This window comes from Meriones unguiculatus, chromosome 17 (genome assembly GCF_030254825.1).
Source record: "Meriones unguiculatus strain TT.TT164.6M chromosome 17, Bangor_MerUng_6.1, whole genome shotgun sequence".
Taxonomy (NCBI): domain Eukaryota; kingdom Metazoa; phylum Chordata; class Mammalia; order Rodentia; family Muridae; genus Meriones; species Meriones unguiculatus.
The window spans coordinates 61,330,577-61,349,989 of record NC_083364.1 but is presented as its reverse complement, the minus strand read 5'-3'; the positions used below and the strand labels follow the sequence as shown (position 1 = coordinate 61,349,989).

The window sequence follows — 19,413 nt, the reverse complement described above, 5'->3', positions numbered from 1 at the left end:
GGCTAGGGTCAGATGGAAGGGAAAGAGGACCTCCCCTATCAATGGATTGGGGGAGGGGCATGGGAGGAGAAGGGGGGATGGTGGGGTTGGGAGGGGCTGAGGGAGGGAGCTTCAGCTGGGATACAAAGAGAATAAACTGTAATAATAAAAATAAATAAATAATTTAAAAAAGAATGTCTAAATGACACATTTATTGGAATGAATACATTGCTATAAAAAACACTTTTCCTACCAAGCATTTTTACAAACATCAAAATATTTCCAGGTTCCTATATTGCCTTTGCATTTGGCAGATGAGCCTTGGGAGAGTGGAGCCTCAATGTAAAAAAAAAATTATAATCTCATCCAATATCCAACTTTATTCAGGGCATCAGACAATTTATATTCTGAGGGTGTCCTGGAGATTAAGCAAGTCAAATGAGCAAAGTTCACTTGAGTTCAAGTTGTATACAGTCACAAGGGCAAGGTTACATGGGTTTAGGTTGTATACGGTCAGGAGGACAACTCGTGCTTGGAAACATCATTCTGAGTAATAACAAGTAAGATAAAGCGTGATCTAAAGTAAACCCACTCGAATTTACTATACCTAGAAGGTATACCAAAAAAAATTTCAAAATATCCATGTTATGGAGAAACAGAGGTGTTAGAGTTATTTTTATAAAACTGTGTTTCTCAGTTTCTCTCTTAACCCAGCTATCACTAAAATAATTATGATTCTATTATATTATTTGTTTATCAAGCTTTACAGCACAATACGAGCAGCTTTACTCTATTCTTAACCCTCTATACTAGTCTGGCTTCTCCCCAGCATCATTCCCCTAGATACTTCCTCTTTATGGCATTCTCTGCTTCAGCTCCTCTCTTCTGATTTCTCCTGGACCTGTGCCCAGGGCTCAGTCTCCTACTTCCTTCTCTAATTCCTTCTCTCCTGGAGGGCAGGAAATCTAGCACTATTCTCTCTCCTGCTCATCTACTGGCTGTAAGCTGCTGTATTGGCATATCAGGGGACAACAGGGAAGCTGTGTTTGTACAACATTGAAACAGGAGATTCTCAGAACAAGGATTGCAACTAGATATGGGGGTCAGGTACAGAAATCAGCATTTGAATTACGCAATAACCTTATGCCTGTAAAGAGCACAGGAGACACTGTTTATTCAGAGCGTCCCCGCAAGCTCCCAGAAACCTTCTCACATAGCTTCAGAACACATGGACTGTGTTCTGACATTCCCATAGTGGCAAAAGAAATGATTAATTTGATAGAAGCAGTTTGTTCTAATTACTTGCATAAAGACAGAAAATTAAAGTTCATTCAAGTGCAGGATAAAAATATTAGATACAAAAATATTGTAAAAGGTGAAAATAAAAATGACCAAGCCTGGCTTATCTGGCTTGTAAATGCTGTGTTTCATTTTCCTATAGAATGCCAGAATCCCCTGGCGATGTTCCCGAATATCCACTGTTTGTTACAGTTGGCGACTGGTTGGATTCTATAAAGATGGGGCAATACAAGAGCAACTTCATGGCAGCGGGTTTTACGACGTTTGATCTGATTTCGAGAATGAGCATTGAGTAAGTAATTCTAGGCTTATTACTTTAAATGTTCTGTTCCTGGAATTTCAAATTCACACCAATCAAGAACACTTTTCCTAAGGCTAGTATATGATTTCTGTCATTCCTGATTATCAGTCCAGTGGAAACTGGAAGTGACATTTTCAACTATTTTTCTTTCAAAGAATATATGTAATTCAAAAAGTTTCTTGACAATGTAACGTTTCCAAACTGCATATTGATCTTATTCACATCATAGATATTACAGCAACATAGTGTTTGTTGCCTTTGTAATTTGTTAGTCATATATACTAATAATGCATAAACAATTTCTACTCTTCACTAAATCAATCTAATCTACTGTTACCGTGCCACATTAGAGTCCTTCTATGTATTATAATGATCAAACATCTTCCATTGACTTAAAGATCATCCAATAGAAAAGTTCAAGTTGTGGATTAAAAATGTTATAAGAACTAGATGTAGCCATATAAAACTATTATTATTTGAAGATAGCAATGCAATCTCTTATATGGTTAACAATAATGACTGTTTCTAAGTCAAATACTGGATTTTATTGACTCTTATGAATTATTTCTCATATACACACAAACAAGTACAGAGAATAATGTAATAAACTCCAGTGTGCCCACCACTAAGTTTATGAGAGGATCCATTTAAACAGTTAAAGCTCTGTGTGTAGGCCACGTCTATCACACCTCCTCCCATCCCAAGGTCATCACTAGTCTTTCTGGATGTTTATTCCTCTGTGAATAACTTATTTCTGTATTTCACATAAATTGTAAAATTATTTTAAAATACAAAAGGTCATGTATTATTCTTGATTTTTTTTTTTACCCAGCTTTTGAGATTCAATTGTGTTAATGCCTATGAATCTAGCTCATTGGTTTGGGTCTCTGTGTGGATTTTCTTTTATATGTTTCACTATTTTTAAATTTTTTTATTAGTGCAATAACTTTTGCATTGTACAATTGTACTTTTTGTGTACCTCTTCAGCATAGTAATGCAGTTGCTATAGGGTTAGAAAATGCACAATGTAGAAAAATACATTTCCACTTTTACTTCCACAGACTTGGTAAATTTTGCTTAATGTCACTTTTTTTTTCTTTTGGGTTTTCTAGACAGGGTGTTTCTGTGTAGTACAGGCTGTCTTGGACTTTCTTTTATAGAACAGGCTGGCCTCAAACTCACAGATCTGCCTACCTCTTCCTCCCAAGTGCTGGGATTAAAGGCATGTGCCACCACCACCAGGCTTGCTTAATGTCATTTGTTTCAGATTACAGAATGGCTATGAGAATTCAGATCATGCTCACATTATCCTACATGCTCTGCGTTTCCTATGACTGTTGCAAATTTCTGTAACTACTTGAACTATAAATAGTCTTATGCATAGAGAGATGTAAACATTCTATCCAGATATGAAATTTTTGTTTCTATCATTAAATTTGAGATTACAGTATATTTTATAGAACCAAGGAGAAGGAAATATAAAATTCTTGCTATTTATTTATATGATTGCTTAACAATTAACCAACATGCTTTTGTCAAATATGACATGGTACATATTTAACATAGCTAAGTATTCATTTTCTTTGGCTTGTCTTTATTAACTCTAGATGCTCAAAATCTGCCTCTCTTTCTCTCCCTCTGTTCCTCCCCACTCTCTGTCTCTTTTCCCTTCTCTCCCTCTTCATGCTTCATCAGTGACATTAGACGAATTGGAGTCATACTCATTGGACATCAGAGACGAATAGTCAGCAGCATACAGACCTTACGTTTACATATGATGCACATACAGGAGAAAGGATTTCATGTATGAAAGTACTATAAACACCTGTATTTTGTGCCTCAGCATTTCTACAAAGAAAGATATATCCTCTACGACTCATTCTTCTGGTTCTCCAGGCATCCCTTCACAACCCACAGTCTCCTGCTCAGACTATGGCTGCACACTTTACGTTTATGCTTCCATCCTGGATTTCAATATCATGCTACACAGCTCCTCTCTGAATAGCCTGCAAATGAGACTCTGGCCCACTGCAGATTATCACTACATAATGATAAATAACTCAGCATGAATGTGTAATTCTGTATAGAAATGTTTGGGATGTGTTTATGGACTTCACCTAAAGGAAATTGTTCAGATGTGGCATCTTCAAAGATGTACGTAGAGATTGATGATAGATAAGAAAGAAATAGTTGACCATTCTTCCATGTTTTGTGATCATCAGGTAGCTTCCAACTTGACATACTTCTTTTTCAATAGTTTTACTCAACTCTACAGTTTGTACTGTTGTTTAATTTTTAATAACTCAACTGTTGGTGCCTGATGTTGTTATAATGATTTGCAGGAATGATTAATGTAGTGCATTCGTGTCAGGTGTGACTACAGTATGAAGGGCATTGTTGGGGAGGGAGATGGACAAAAATACTGTGCTTTTAAATCTTCTAAGGCTGGGTCTATATTTTTAAATTAACTTTATAGGGTTCTACACATTTCATAGTAGGTGGTTGTTGAGAGGCTTTTCCCCCTCTAATTTTTTACTAACTATACAGTATTTCTCTAGTATGTTACATGAATCACCCTTGGAAAGACTAAGAGTGAGTCCATTGCTCTAATGGTTTTCATAGACTGATGCATGGAGTAAACCTGTGGCTTGTGGCCTTGGATTCATCTTCACGAGTTTGAAAAACAATTATCAAAGCATTGAGAAAGTGAATTGTTCATGTTAAGACTTCTTTGAATAAAAGGTAAAAACATACTAGCCATAGATTTAACGGGAAATGATTTACTTAATTTAAGACAGCTTACAGTGGCCCAAGATAATAAAAACATTTTGTTGAATGATAACTGGTGTATTTTCCAACATTATCAATTCCAATATTTTGTTCACAAAAATAAGTTACATGAACATGCTGAACTGTTTTCAAAATTTTCTAAGAAATTATTATGGATACTATAAACATGATATAAATAGATTTCACATTTAAGCGTATATATGCATAAACATATAATGTGTAAACCTTGGTCCATCATAGTATATAAAAATATGAACACATCTGAGATGTGTTGTTGTAATCTTCTCTGAGGCTTGCAGCAAAAAACAAAAATCAAATATATTTTCCAGTGAACTTGTCAGCTTATTAAAATAGTGCTACTTTTTAAATAAACTCAACTATAAAATCACCTGCTCTCCATGAAACTACAATAATTGTCAATGTGATAAGTGAAGAACAAGCCATGTATTGAAGGAAGAAAAATGCAGAGCAGGTTGTCTAAAGATGTGGATTTAATGAACTAATTTTTATGTGATGTCGGCAACAAAAGTATCCCTCCCCACATCCCCAAATTACTTCCTAAACCACACTAAAGCTGTTTCCACTTAAAGATCCTCACTTCTCCCTTTTGTCTTTGTTTGTATGATATTTTTTTATTGTTCCTTTATACTGGATCTTTTCACACATTTTCTTTCACTGAGCCATCTTCTTGGTTTTTTTCCCCTCCTGTTGCAGCCTAATTTTTCTCATTTCTAAAAAAGCATGTATAGAGAGAAAAGGATGTCTTTAGAGTATTCCTTAACTATGTTGAAAAGGAAAAGGTGGAAATTGCATCACTTTTTAAATAAGTGTGTCAGAAACAGCTAGCAACATTTTCCAGCCACCTACATGCATGGCCATATGTCACTCATAGACTCTGTGCAGTTTGCTTGATACATTTACACAAATCTGGATACATTTAGGGGAAATACAAACCTTCCATATTTATCTGTCTTTAAATATCTACTAAATGATAACAGATGTAAACAAATGATTAAATTTATTAATCACATATATTTATTTTTATAATACAACAAAAAGGTATTTAGAAAAATAAGAAATAGAATAATATGGTCCATCATAGGACTACATCAGTAGCATCTGTATGCCTTGATGAAATGAATTCTATAATAGTATTTAAAGTTCTGGGGATTTACATTCAGTGATGGCAAGATTAAAAATCTGTTAATATTTTTATTTTAAAATTTTGATGATGCAATTCTATTTCTAGTTAATTGTGTTTCTATCTTATGTCTTTACTGATATATTAGAACACTCTTTCTACTCTCTCCCTCCATATCCTCTTCTGAGTTTTGTAAAATTACATTTGTAATTTACCAAGCAATGAGCATGATAATGTTAAGTGCTATTGTGAACTTCATCATGGACAGAACAAGATAGAACTATGTACAAAATTAAACAGAAATATTAAAATATAAGAACAGCCATTTCTTTGCTGCCTAATGGCCATGCACCCTATGGTCCAAGAGGAAGTAAGATCTGGGAATATTAATGGTTAAAATACCAAATTCAGTTAAAAATATCATATGGCACATTCTGAGATTCACTGGTGCCTGTGTTTAATAACTATATTTATTTGACACATACAAGTATAATTATCCAAAAATAAGCTAATGACTTTCATAATTACAGTTAAGAATAATCTCTGATAACTAAAATGTGCATATACATTATGTACTTGCTTTTAAGAAATCCTAATCAATTCTAATGAGTGAATTCTTGTAATTTTGAAAATCAGACCATGTAAATTTTTTATTTGCTTGATAGTCAACTTCTGGTCTATTGCCAAAAATGTAAAACAAATGTACAATCAAGAAGAAAGATGGGGTATTTAAAACATTCAACTAAAAAGTATATGAAATGATGACAGTGTAACAGGAAGGATTACAGAAAGTTTGCAGAGTTGCCCTATAATTGCTGAAAAATGAGTTGTTCTTGCTAGAATCACAGATTTATTATACTATGTATCACTCCTTAAAATCTACCCAGCTACAAACTGAATAAGGCAGCCTTCCAACCACAGCTCTAAATCCTGCTGTAGCCCATAATAGAAAAGAAAGACAAATTTAATCTGTAAAAGTAAAGTTTTTGTAAAGTTCTCTATAGCAGTGATGGTGAAGAGGAAATTGCATACCATCCAACCTGCTTCCTAAATGCTTTGATATCTTTCTCCATTAAATTTATGCTCTGAGAGGAAGTCAGTTAAACTCTCATCTCAACCTTTTTACCAGTATTGTCTTCTTTTCTATTTCTTTTTTACATTTTTTCAGCCCTCTCTGTTTCTGCTTAAGTCCCTCATCCTGTCTCTTCATGTCTCAGGTTCTATCAATACACGCATTAAATCAGCATGGTGAAGCACAGGCCTAGTAAATCATGCAAGGGGCTAGATGGCAGGGAAGGCTGCAAAACATTAGTTTTACTGTTAGTCGTAGCATACAAACGGGAGCCCTTACGCCAGAGGATGTGGCTTCTGACTTTGCTTAACAAAATTAAGCACAAAAGAAAAAAATTTCAAAATGGAAAACAATTCTTTTCTGCAGCTTCAGTTAACTAAGAATAAAATACTGAATAAAAAGAAATCAGTATTTTAAGAATCAAGGGGATCTGTATCTTTATGCAAAAAAAGAGGTTTAAAGCTTATGCATTATTTCTTATATTATGATCATCTTAACTTTCACGACTTGAATATCATGCAGATGAATAAACTCACAGACATAATTAATCAAAACATATTTTGATGCATTTCTTTGAAAGATTCAAAATCATAGAAGAGTAGACTGGGTACAACTGGGGATGTTATTTTTTCCCTTTAGGCGCTGAAAAGTCACATAACATTTCCAACATCCTCTCTGATTTTTATAATGTTAGAAAAGTATAAATTTAATTTGCTATAGTTGAACAAATGGTTGAACAGAACAACATGCCTCCCAATACACATAATTTTTTTTTCCACAAAAGTGAATTTAAGTACACTGACATATTAAATTCTAAATGTTGGAGCCACCTTGCAGTTTGCTATGGTTACTCTGCCACAGGGCATTAGATCTTGTTGTAGAATAATTATAAAAAAAAAAAAAGAAAAATAGAAGCTAGTCAAGAGTGAATTGCATTTTTTATGCTGAACCTCAGGATCTCTTCTCAAATACCCATTACTCTTGTTTGGTACAGGGGGTCATGCTTTTGGGTTCTCTAAGATACTCTCATCAGAAGTCAGTCCATGTAAGAAGTCATCCTTCACATAGCTATTAAAAACATCCTTTTTTTTTTTTCAAACCAAAACCTATTTTTTCTAGCAAATGTAATAATATGTTTCAAACTTGCATAAAATCTATTCAAACAGGATTCATTAACCAAGGAAGAAAGTGATTACCCATGACTAGATCAGATAGAGTCAAAGGAAAGAAAAATGATAGATTTTTTAAAATTTTATTATTATTATTATAATTTATTACATTTTATTCAATTTGTATCCTGGCTGTAGCCACCTCCCTCGTCTCCTCCCAATCCCACTTCCCTCCCTCTTTTCCCCCTCTGCCCCTACCCTAGGACCATGCATGGAGAGAACCTAAAATCCCTGCTCAGATGTAGCCTGTAGGCTCATTCTCCAAGTGGGTTTCCTAGTAAGAGGAGCAGGGACTGTCTCTGGCATGAACTCAGTAGCTGGCTCTCTGCTCACCTCTTCCCCCTGGGGAAGAGCAGCCTTGCCAGGCCACAGAGGAAGCTTTGACTTTTAACATTGGTTTTAAAAATAACAGGATAGCTTCATTTCAATAATACTTTTAGGTCAGGCTTGTCTAAATAATTGATGTTCATCAGCTTAGATTTTATTTTTTAAAAATTCCATCTTTTTCTTAATGTTCCATTTAAAAGTCAAGAATTAGATGTTTTAAATATTTATTAGAAAAACAGTAGGGTTTTTTTGTTTAGTTGGTAGATTTTTCTCTTTTGAAATCATGGAATGTATCTAAATGTTTAGCTTTTCAAGGTACTGCATTTTAAAATGAAGCATGCAAGTTGAGAGAACTTGAATTTCGAAGGGATAGGACTTCTAACTAAACTTAAATTTTTCAAAAAGAATCTGACAACTACAGTGCTTATGGATCTCTCATTGATGTCATCACTTCTACTTTATTACATTTAATGCTTTCCCAATTAAAGCAATTTTTAAACAAAACAAAGTAATACACTTGGTTAAATTTCTATACTCAGCCATACTGCCACATTTTCTTCAAAATGGGAATCTTTGATTTGTTTCATACTAAGAGAAAATTTCAAAGGTTATTTCTCCTACTCTTTTACAATCTCTCTCTCTCTCTCTCTCTCTTTTTTTAAGAATAGCAAAGACACTGAAGAATATTACCTGGCAAAACAGGATACAGGCTGAGGCTTAAGTGAAATACAGAGAATTGTACATACTGGGAAGGTGTTATACCTTTGAACCACAACCCCAGAGCAAATGGTTTCCAGTTTTGTATTAGCAGAAAGGGACAGGTTAAATATACATTTATTGTACAAGTTGTAAATTCAAAAAGTGTTATTTCTATTAATGACAGTCTCTCGAGTAACATATCTGTCCTTATCCATGTTTCTACATCATTTTTATCTCCTAGTGATTTATAATTTGCCACAATGGCATTTTAGTTGATGTGTTATCAAATCAAATGGAAAATCAGAACAAGTGAAAGTGGATAGCAACAGTACTTCTGGATCTCTAGTCAGCTGGCACCAGTATCTCTCATTAGTACTCACAGAAAGGAAGATCCATCTTTGTCTCCATTCAGTACATGATTATAAAGAGAACTCTGGGGGCATAAGAACCATTGTTTTCTATATATTCCATATATAAGTTCAGATCTTATGTGTAGTTATAATTGCTTTCATGAGTTACACAAGTGCTTATGTACTAAGTAAGCAATGTTGCTATGAGATGTTGTTTCTGGTTTTGTGCTGGTGCTCAAGCCCAAGGTCTTCCCACAGAAGGCAGTTGCTCCTTGGATCCCTCCCTAACCCCCACCAACCCTTGGTTAAAATGAGCATTTCAGCAGGTTTTTTCATATTTGTAGTTCCCACATAAGACACTCTTCTGTTTTCTCTCTTCTAAAAAGAGCCAATATCACTTTAAGTGTTTGAAATCATATCATAACATATGGAGTGAAAAAAGCCAATTCTTAAAAACAAACCACAAGTGTCAAGGTTTATCTGAAATGCTCTGGTGGTTCTGTAATGTTATGGCGCTTTGCTGTGTTGCATTATTTGTAGAATTAGTTGTTTGTGCTCTAGACAAAACTTGTTATAACGTTTTTCATTTAAACATACCTTCCTTCAATCTAAAAAAAAGTGACACTATTCATTCTATTACCTCAGTTTGACAGGGGCAGTGACATTTGCTCTTTATAATCCTGATATATGGATATTATTATCAAAGCCGTGATGACATTTTAACTGGGCATGCTTTATTTGTTGTCATATGTTTGTTTATCTTTACTAAATCTATTTAAAATAGGGTCTTTAGAAACTCTTAAGAAGAAGAAATAAAAACAGTAGCCACTCACTTGCTAAGGAACTTGTAACTGAATAATCTATTTTCCCATCAAAATGGTTGATGTGATCATTGTTAAAAACAACTTGTTCTCATATCACTGGTATATTATCTAAAAATATCATTGCCATATACACACAAAGTATCATTAAGACAATGCTATTATAGACAATTAATTAATAATGTGGATTTAAATTTTTCTGCACTATATGGAAAGCATTCAATGTATATATTTTCTTTTTTATTATTTTTATATTACAGTTTATTCACTTTGCATTCCAGCTGTAGCTCCCTTCCAATCCCACCTTCCCTCCCTTATCTCCTCCTATGCCCCTCTCCAAGTCCATTGATAAGGGAGTCCTCCTCCCCTTCCATCTGACCCTAGCCTATCAGGTCTCATCAGGACTGGCTGCATTGTCTTCCTCTGTGCACTGGTAAGGCTGCTCCCATCAGTCGGAGGTGATCAGTCGGAGCCAGCCACTTAGTTCATGTCAGAGACAGTCCCTGTTCCCATTACTAGGGAACCCACTTGTAGACTGAGTTGCCATGGGCTACATCTGTGCAGGGGTTCTAGGTTATCTGCACACATGGTCCTTGGTTGAAGTATCAGTCTCAGAAAAGACCTCTGTGCCCAGATTTTTTGGTTCTCTTGTTCTTCTTGTGGAGCTCCTGTACTCTACAGGTCTTTCTATCTCTCCCTTCTTTCATAAAATTCCCTGCACTGTGCCCAAAGTTTGGCTATGATTCTCAGCATCTGCTTTGATACCCTGCTGGGTAGAGTCTTTCAGAGGCTCTCTGTGGTAGGGTATTGTTTCCTGTTCCCTGTTTTCTCCTTCTTTCAACGTCCATCCTGTTTGCCTTTCTGAGTGAGAAAGGGACCTCCTTCTTGCTTAGCTTCCTTAGGTGAACAGATTTTAGTATATTTGTCCTATAGTATATGTCTAATATCTACTTAAAAGTGAGTATATACCATGTGTGTCTTTCTGCTTCTGGGATACCTCACCCAGGATGATCTTTTCTAGTTCATACCATTTGCATGCAGATTTCAATTGAAGTTTTAATTTAATGTCTTCTCACTTCTTGTGCTATATACAGTCCTTCAAAGAACTTTATATTAGCATATTGATACTATGCAAAATTCTTATTTTCTTTTTATAAAAACACGGAGCTTCCATTAAGTTTTATAAATTTTTTAATTAGTCCAAGAGTAGAAAAAAAAAAAGGAAATGAAACTTGAAAGGGGAGCATTTGGGGTCAGAGTGGCACAACATTACAGAGGTGGTAAAGAAATGAATATGAGGAACATTTGATTTTAAAGATCATTGAATGTGCTTCATTTCCAATACTGTAATAATAATTTTGCTAAAATAACTCCCCTTAGATTGTGACATTCAAAGCCTGTACATAGAATATAGATGGCTTGGAGGATTTTTTTCTATGAGCTTAGTTTTCATTTTGTGTGCAAGGGAAATATCAACAGTTTATGTTTTGTTTTAAAAGAGTAATTTTTTAACTTATTTTTACAGTTTATTCATTTTATATCCCAGTTGTAGCCCCTCCCTCATCTCCTTCCTGTCCCACCTTTCCTCCATCCTCCCCCCATCCTCTTTCCCTAGTCCACTGAAAGGGGGAGTCCTCCTCCCCTGCCATCTGATCCTAGCTTATAAAGTCTCATCAGGACTGCATGGATCTTCTTCCTCTGTGGCCTGGCATGGCTGCATCACCATAGGGAAGCGATCAAAGAACAGGCAACCAAGTTCATGACAGAGGCAGCCCATGCTCCCCTTACTTGGGAATCCACATGGCCCCTGAGCTGCCTATGGGCTACATCTGAGCAAGGGGCTAGATCCTTTCCATGTATGTTCTTTGGTTGGTGCATCGTTCTCTGCAGGTTCCCTGGGCCCAGATTTTTTGGCTTTGTTAGTCTCCTTGTGGAGCTCCTGTCCCTTAGGGTCCTTCTATCCCCCACTCTTCCATAAAACTCCCTGCACTCCGCCCAAAGTTTGGCTGTGAGTCTCAGCATCTGCTTTGATCTCGTTAGGTGGAACCTTTCAGAGGACTTCTATGGTAGGCTCCCATTCTGTTTCCTCTCTTCTACTGCTTCTGGTGTCTATCCTGTTTGCCATTCTGAATGAGATTTAAGCATCTCCCTAGGGTCCTCCTTGTTTAGCTTCTTTAGGTCTGGAGATTTTAATATGTTTATCTTATATTATATGGCTAATATCTGCTTATAAGTGAATATATACCACATGTGTCTTTCTGGTTCTAAATTACCTCAGTCAGGATGATCTTTTCTAGTTCCATCCAGCTGCCTGAAAATTTCATGATTTCCTTGATTTTAATTGCTGAGTAGTATTCCATTGCCTAAATGTGCCACAATTTCTGTATCCATTCCTCCATTGAGGGACATTTAGGTTGTTTCCAGATTCTGGTTATTACAAATAAAGCTGCTATGAACATAGCTGAGCAAATATCCTCATTGAATAGTGGAGTGTCTTTCATGTATATGCCCAGGGTTGCTATAGTGGGGTCTTGAGGTAGCACTATTCCCAATTTTCTGACAATGTCCCAGATTGATTTCCAGAGTGGTTATACATGTTTGCACTCCCACCAGCAATGGAGGAGGGTTGTCCTTTCTCCACATCCTCTCCAGCATGGGTTGTCTCTTGAGTTTTTGATCTTAGCTATTCTGATGGTTGTAAGATGGAATCTCAGAGTCGTTTTGATTTACATTTCCCTGATGACTAAGTATGTTGAGCATTTCTTTAAGCGTTTCTCAGCTATTCAATATTCCTTTGTTGAGAATTCTCTGTTTAGATCTGTATCCCATTTTTAAATTGATTATTTGGTTCGTTTGTGTCTAATTTCTGGAGTTCTTTATATATTCTGGATATTAGCCCTCTATCAGATGTGGAGTTGGTGAAGATTTTTTTTTTTCCAGTCTGTGGTTGGGGGTTTGTTCTGCTATCAGTGCTCTTTGCTTTACAGAAGCTTTTCAGTTTCATGAGGTCCCATTTATTAATTGTTGATCTTACAGCCTGTGCTGTTGGATCAGGAAGTTCAGGAAGTTGTCTCCTGTGCCAATGAGTTTAAGGCTCTACGTAAATGATAATTTTTAACTAGTAATTCTTGCTAAATTTCATTATACCTCTTGTAATGACTTCATATTTGAAAGATTACAAGCATAGCATTAACTATAACATTAACACCAAGGATTACAGATAAAAAGGTAATAAAAAGAATAAGATGGTAAAGTGATTACTTCCTTTAAAAACAAAACTATTAGAAGAAAATCAGTTAACATTATGTCATGTTACTTTTACTAGTAATTTTGAAACTTAAGTGTATTTTGAGAATGTGGATATATGATTTAAATAATTCTATTCATTTTTGTGAAAATATATATTGACATTAAATTAGAAAAAATAAAAACTCATGAAAACACCAAAATGAAACAATTATGTTTCAAAAATACATTAGTAGGCTATTGTCATATTTAAATACTCTTATATTAATGCTTTTGATTTTTAATAAATGTTATAAAAATATTTTTAAAATACTAATTCATTAAATGCGACTGTCAATATATTTTATACATGTTAATGAATTACCCAATTCATGGATTTTTTTTTTTTAGTTTTGACATTAAATTTAAAACACTGTCTAAATGATACCGAAGAACTGATATGAAATGGGTTACAATCAACATACTTTACGATATTATATGTATTTTCCACAACCTTGAATGTTTTGAAACAGTATCTTCACATAAATTTTATGTGACACTTTGGATTTTACTTGACATTTTTGAACTTTAAATGCTTATATTCTTTCTTTCCCCAACTGCTTTAAAGGCCACTGCTTGCAGTCTCAATTTAAAGATGTTTGTTTTGTTTCATCCGTTTTTTAAAATAGAGTCTCCCTAATAGCCCAGGCTGGCCTCAATATCCTCCTTCCTCTGTCCATGGGGGCTGAGAGTACATCTTTGTGTAACTGGATAGTGGTTGCACATTTTATATTTCCATTCAATCACATAATGTTAATAACTTTCCAATTCTCAAAATGTTGAAAACAAATGTCATTATAGATGCTAAAATTTCTTTTTTTCACATGATTCTTCTTTTATCTCACACTAGCCAGATATCCTATATGATCAGCTAGAAAACACAACCCGTTTTACATTCTCAAAAGAGAAAACAAAAAGAAAACCTAAAAATCCTTAATGAATTTAGGTTAGTAATGTGAAATTTTTCTAGTTATTTTTTACTTATATTTAAATTTTCACTGAATAGTATCTTCAAACAAAAGCAAATAGCTATTCCAATTTTATATGATGTATTTATTTTCTTCTACATTTCCAAAACCCTCTGAAAAAAATGAAAATATTCTGTTTCCCTATTTTACCTTTACCACTCTGCATTAAATATAGAAGTAGCTATAATTTAATGTAAACAATCATAATTCTATGATTTCCCCAAATTTTTTAAACCTATTTATACCATGTAATATTTAAAACATTATCAAAATAAAGAAAATCATGTCATCTTATTGACCCCAAACTAAAAAATTCCTCAAATTAAAATAAGTATATGTGCTTACATACTGATTTATTTTAAAGGTGTTTATTATAAATACAGACATCCAACAGAGGGTTAGTAATGGCCAAGACAAGCAATGTCCAATCTCATGAGATTGACATTTTAAAAGTAAAGACACACAATAGTCATGTGTTATACCAATAATCATGTTACACACATGTTACAGCTACAAGCATTTGTGACTTCACAGTAAGAGGTAAAAACATCTGTACAGATATGATATTAAACTGAAATCTGAAAAACTGAAAGGAACATTTAAGAGAAGTGAGAACAAAGTTCCAAGTAAAGAGAGCAGTTAACATTTGGCAATTTAGAGTATGTGAGAATATAGAGAATGATATAGTTATGAGGAAAATATGAAAGGGCATGAAAAAGGTAGGTGTTGTCAGAGTAGACAAGCTGAAGATAGAGATAAGTGGAAGAGTTTTTGGATGATTAAATGCCAGGTTTACTGGTGGATTGGGAATGAGAGGTGAAGAAGACAGAAAAATCAAAACTAAATTTACATTTGGGGAGCCAGCAATTGATTTAATGGCAGTGAAGTAGGAGCCCTGGAGGTGGGGGGGGGGAACATTTGGTTTTGGCTACACAATGCCAGAAGTAACTATACTCAAATGGAAGTATAATGTAGGCAGATGTAGGCTGGGGAGATAGCTCAGCAAAAGACTGCTTTACCTGCAAGCTTGAAGACATGAGGTTAAGCCCAATAACCCCCAATTAAAAAAAAAACAAAAAAAAAAAACAAAGAAAGCTAGCATCATGGCAATCCTGTAATCCATATAGGTGGTAGGTGTAGACAAAAGGGTTTCTGGTCAGCCAGTTTAGCCTAAGTGGCCAAGTTCAGGGTGAACATAATGGTGGATGGCAAATGACTAAGTCCATTCAAATTTGTCAGCCGGCCTCTACATGCAGAGGCACACACAGTTAAAAACAGTTGCATCTGAGATTTCAAAGGAACTATTAAGGCTGAAGGTCAGGAATTGAAGTTCATTAGTCTATATTATCAGTATTTACATTTTCAATACCAAGAATAATCCTGTACAATAGAAAAGTAGGAGTAGGATTCAGCTCAAAAAGTTTCTAGTGTTTAAGGGTTAGGCAGAGAATAAGAAGCTAATAAAGTAAACCAAGAAGTACAAGGTAAGGTACAGAAAAGAGAAATGCAGTTGATAGGGAGTTTTAAAGTCAGGAGCAGGGCTAGAGGAATGGCTTAACAGTGTATACTGCTCTTGCAGAGGACCTGAGCTTGGTTCTAGTACTCACATGCAAAAGCTCACAACAGCTGACTATAACTGCAGCTCTAGGGAGATCTGGTACCCTCTTCTGGCTCCTGGGACATCCCCACATGTGTCCATACACATAGTTACGTGCATACAAAGTTAAGAATAATAAAAATCAGACAGAAAGAAAGAAAGAAAGAAAGAAAGAAAGAAAGAAAGAAAGGAAGGAAGGAAGAAAGAAAAAAGAAAGGAAGGAAGAAAGAGAAGGAAGAAAGGAAGGAAGGAAGGAAGAAAAAAGAAAGAAAGAAAGAAAGAAAGAAAGAAAGAAAGAAAGAAAGAAAGAAGAAAGAAAGAAAGAAAAAGAGAAAGAGAAAGAAATGGAGGAAGGGAGGAAAGAAAAAGGAAAGAAGGAAGGACTATCACAATAAAACAATGGTCATTGTATATGGCAACTTTATCTAGAATGTTCTCTTTGAAGTCCTTACTGAGGGCAGTCTCTATGACACAGTAAAGTCAAAGCCTGCCACGAATGGATCCAGAAGGGAGACAGGAAATGGAATCACAATCTGTAAACAAGTCTTCAAAATATTTGTTGTGACATAAGCCAAGAGAAATAGGACAGCACCAAAGGACCAGTGGAGTCAGGAGAGTTCTTGGTTTTGGGTTTTGTTTTGTTTAGATGAAGGATGTTAAAGCATATTTACATACTAATGAGAGTGATTAGGCAGACCAGAAACTGATTATGCAGAAAAGTAGATAATCACAGAAAAAGACTGAAGAGGTAGGTTTGTTGATATTGAAGCAAAGTAGAAATGTTACTTAAAAAAAAAAAAAAAAAAAAAAACAGATACACAGAACTCCAGTGCAAGGGACAGGACTGTACAATATGCAGCTAAATTGGTAGGTCTGTGGTAGAAAAGCAAAATGTTACTATGTGAGTAGTTTGATTAGACCAAGAAAAGTCAATGTTGGGGTTGCGGAAGGAAGTGTAGTTTTAAAGAGAAATGTATGTTATTAAAGTAGGAAAGTGAATATATATATGTATACAATTTATACATATATATTTGCTTGGATTTTATGTATAGTAAATAGTAGGGAAAATTTTTCAAAGGCATCTTCATCAAATATTTTAAAATATATTATTAGAAGACCCAACACTTTGTTTTATAAGGACTCTAATGAGTCTTCTCTGCCCAGATAGTAGAGATGGAGGACTTTCAAGCATACTAGTATTTCTTCTGTTTGCTTATTTATGTTTGCCTATTGCAGAGTAAATGGCAGAAACATTTGGCATATATTCTATTTCAAAAGCTATGAAATTAAAAATAGTTTAGTCTTGAAAGGCCTATAGTGTTTATTTAGCCTGACAATATTATCAGATACTATTCGGGGGGGGGGATTTTAAGCTCCCACCTAAATTTTAAAAAGAAATAAAAGCAGGTATGCAGATATTAACTATTTAGAAGAATTTATTTTGGATTTGTTTCCACACAGAAAACACTAAAATATTTTGTCATTTAGAAGTAGATGGGCAATACTATGAGGTTGTTTTGTTCATTGTCCCTCTTAACAGAAAGGATTTTTTAAAAAAGTGCTTGGTGCTTCGTTTCTGGAAAAGCTGTCTGTCTGCAATGTGTGGGAATATAAAGATGAATCTTTCTTCTCTGGGCTTTATGTAAAATTAGATTGTGACTAATGAGATAAGATTTTTCTCCATATTTTTTGCTGTTCTAGTATAACAAATACAAATATGTAAGTATACATGTAAATGCCTATTTGCTTAAACACTTTAGATATTTAAATGGTCACTCCAAATTTTAAATGTTAGGCATTTTCAATGCACTTAAAATATTAATTACAAAAGTCTTTGTGGCACAAATCCTAACAAATAATACTAAAATGTGTATTTCTATAAAATACCTAGATAACATCTGTCTAGAATGAGTTCTTTAATCCCTCAGAGAGATTATCTTTTCCTTCCATAAGTTAAAGACTTGTAAAGTCTTTTTTTTTTTTTTTTTTGTCAACTGAGTTGAAGTTATTTCTCATCAAATGTTCAGCACTAGAGGCATCTATTCTTGCAAGAGGGCATAAATCTGTCTGTGACAACAAGAAGGGGTAGCACCACATCATGTTTTCTCAATTTGGAATCATATCGTTACTTAGGGCATATAGGTTTCCTCCCGGGCTGCTTTTACAGTCCAAGTTTTCTTTTGAGTTGTAATTACAATATGGTAGAGACACAAATGCAGCAAAATGCGTTACCCGAAATGCAATCCCACCTACTACCTACTTGACTATAGCAGTGAAGTATTCCAGTTTCATTGGAAGGTGGTACTATTTTCATCTTATAAAAATCTACTATAATATTCCATGTAAATCTTCATGTGCTGGCATGCATACAAGTTAATAGTGTTATAGAATGTCCAGCTCTCAATATAAGAGATTGTTTATGGTGAATTCTATTATATATGACATCTATTTGCTGGAAGGATATGATGTTTAGCAAAACAATCTGCTGAGCAACATAGTAAGATTTTTGTACAAAGTACAAATTGCTAATTATTGTATTTTATTTTTCTATGATTTCCTAAAAGGCATTATCAGGGTCTTACAGATGGAGAAAGCCTGTTTATTAAAATATCTATTACCAAATAAAAGTTACAGTTTTGGTGGTTGAATTTGTGATGTTTTGTACTGTTATGTGCAAGTATAATATTGTAACTTACTTTTTAGTATCTATGTCTGGGTGTTTAGAACTTCTGTATGCAAAACATAATTGTGATTTTTCAAAATAATACAGACTGTGAAGTCTAGGCATAAATTCACAGAAATCACTATAACTAACTAATGGATACATATTTTTGTAGTGATTTTATACTGGCAAATATTTTGTGAGATTTGGGTGAATGAAATTATGTATTACAGAGGTAGTTTATACAGATACATATACAGCACACACATACACACCACTGTTCTAACAAATCTTTAGACCATCAATGTCTACAGCAAAACTTCCAATAAATTATAAATCGGGGATTTTCGAGATTCCTAATATGCTGCTGACAAGAAAATACATCTGCACAATCCTGAGATGGTTAGAGGTAACATATCCACTCTATCTCACTCTTTTATAAATGTCGGACTACAGTTGCAACCAGCCACTATGAAATGAAAAGTGGTAAGAAGGTACCTAAAACTCTCTTATAGATGTATCCTAAGTAGACTTGAGAAAAATCACAGACTGTTTTAAAAGCTTGTTGTGCTCAACAATAAACTCAAGCAAGTCAAACTAACTTTGTAAGTCAAATGGAATTATGTTGTGCTTCTGGGTATGCTCAAGGTAGTCGACAACTGGCAAACATCAAAATGCAGACTCAAACATCTGAATTATTTACTGTGTTTTAGGGTTCATCTTTTCAACATTTTCTAGATTACCAAATGGAATTTAGGTTTTGTGTGAACTCTTTAATCTCTAATAACATCAAAATAGCAGATCAACTACACTTATCTAAAATAACTGTTTACCTTTTGCTGTTAAAATCATCTTAAGTTGGGGATGAAGAGATGGCTTAGTGGGCTAGAGTACTTGTGCCTCTTGCAAAGCACCCACCTTTGATTTACAGCACCCACTGGGAGGCTCACAAC

At 34.6% G+C, this 19,413-nt stretch overlaps 1 protein-coding gene across 7 annotated transcripts in view; it reads left to right on the top strand.

The window, feature by feature from the left end:
- Epha6 (EPH receptor A6) overlaps positions 1 to 18,446 on the top strand; it is a 955,104-nt gene extending 936,658 nt beyond the window's left edge. For all 7 annotated transcript variants that reach the window (XM_060370600.1, XM_060370599.1, XM_060370601.1 and 4 more), the window contains 2 exons: positions 1,421 to 1,570; positions 3,275 to 18,446. In XM_060370600.1, coding sequence (XP_060226583.1) covers positions 1,421 to 1,570; positions 3,275 to 3,389 — 265 coding nt within the window. In that variant the 3' untranslated portion in view covers positions 3,390 to 18,446. The remainder of the gene's footprint in view (positions 1 to 1,420; positions 1,571 to 3,274) is intronic.
- Positions 18,447 to 19,413: the final 967 nt, after the last annotated feature.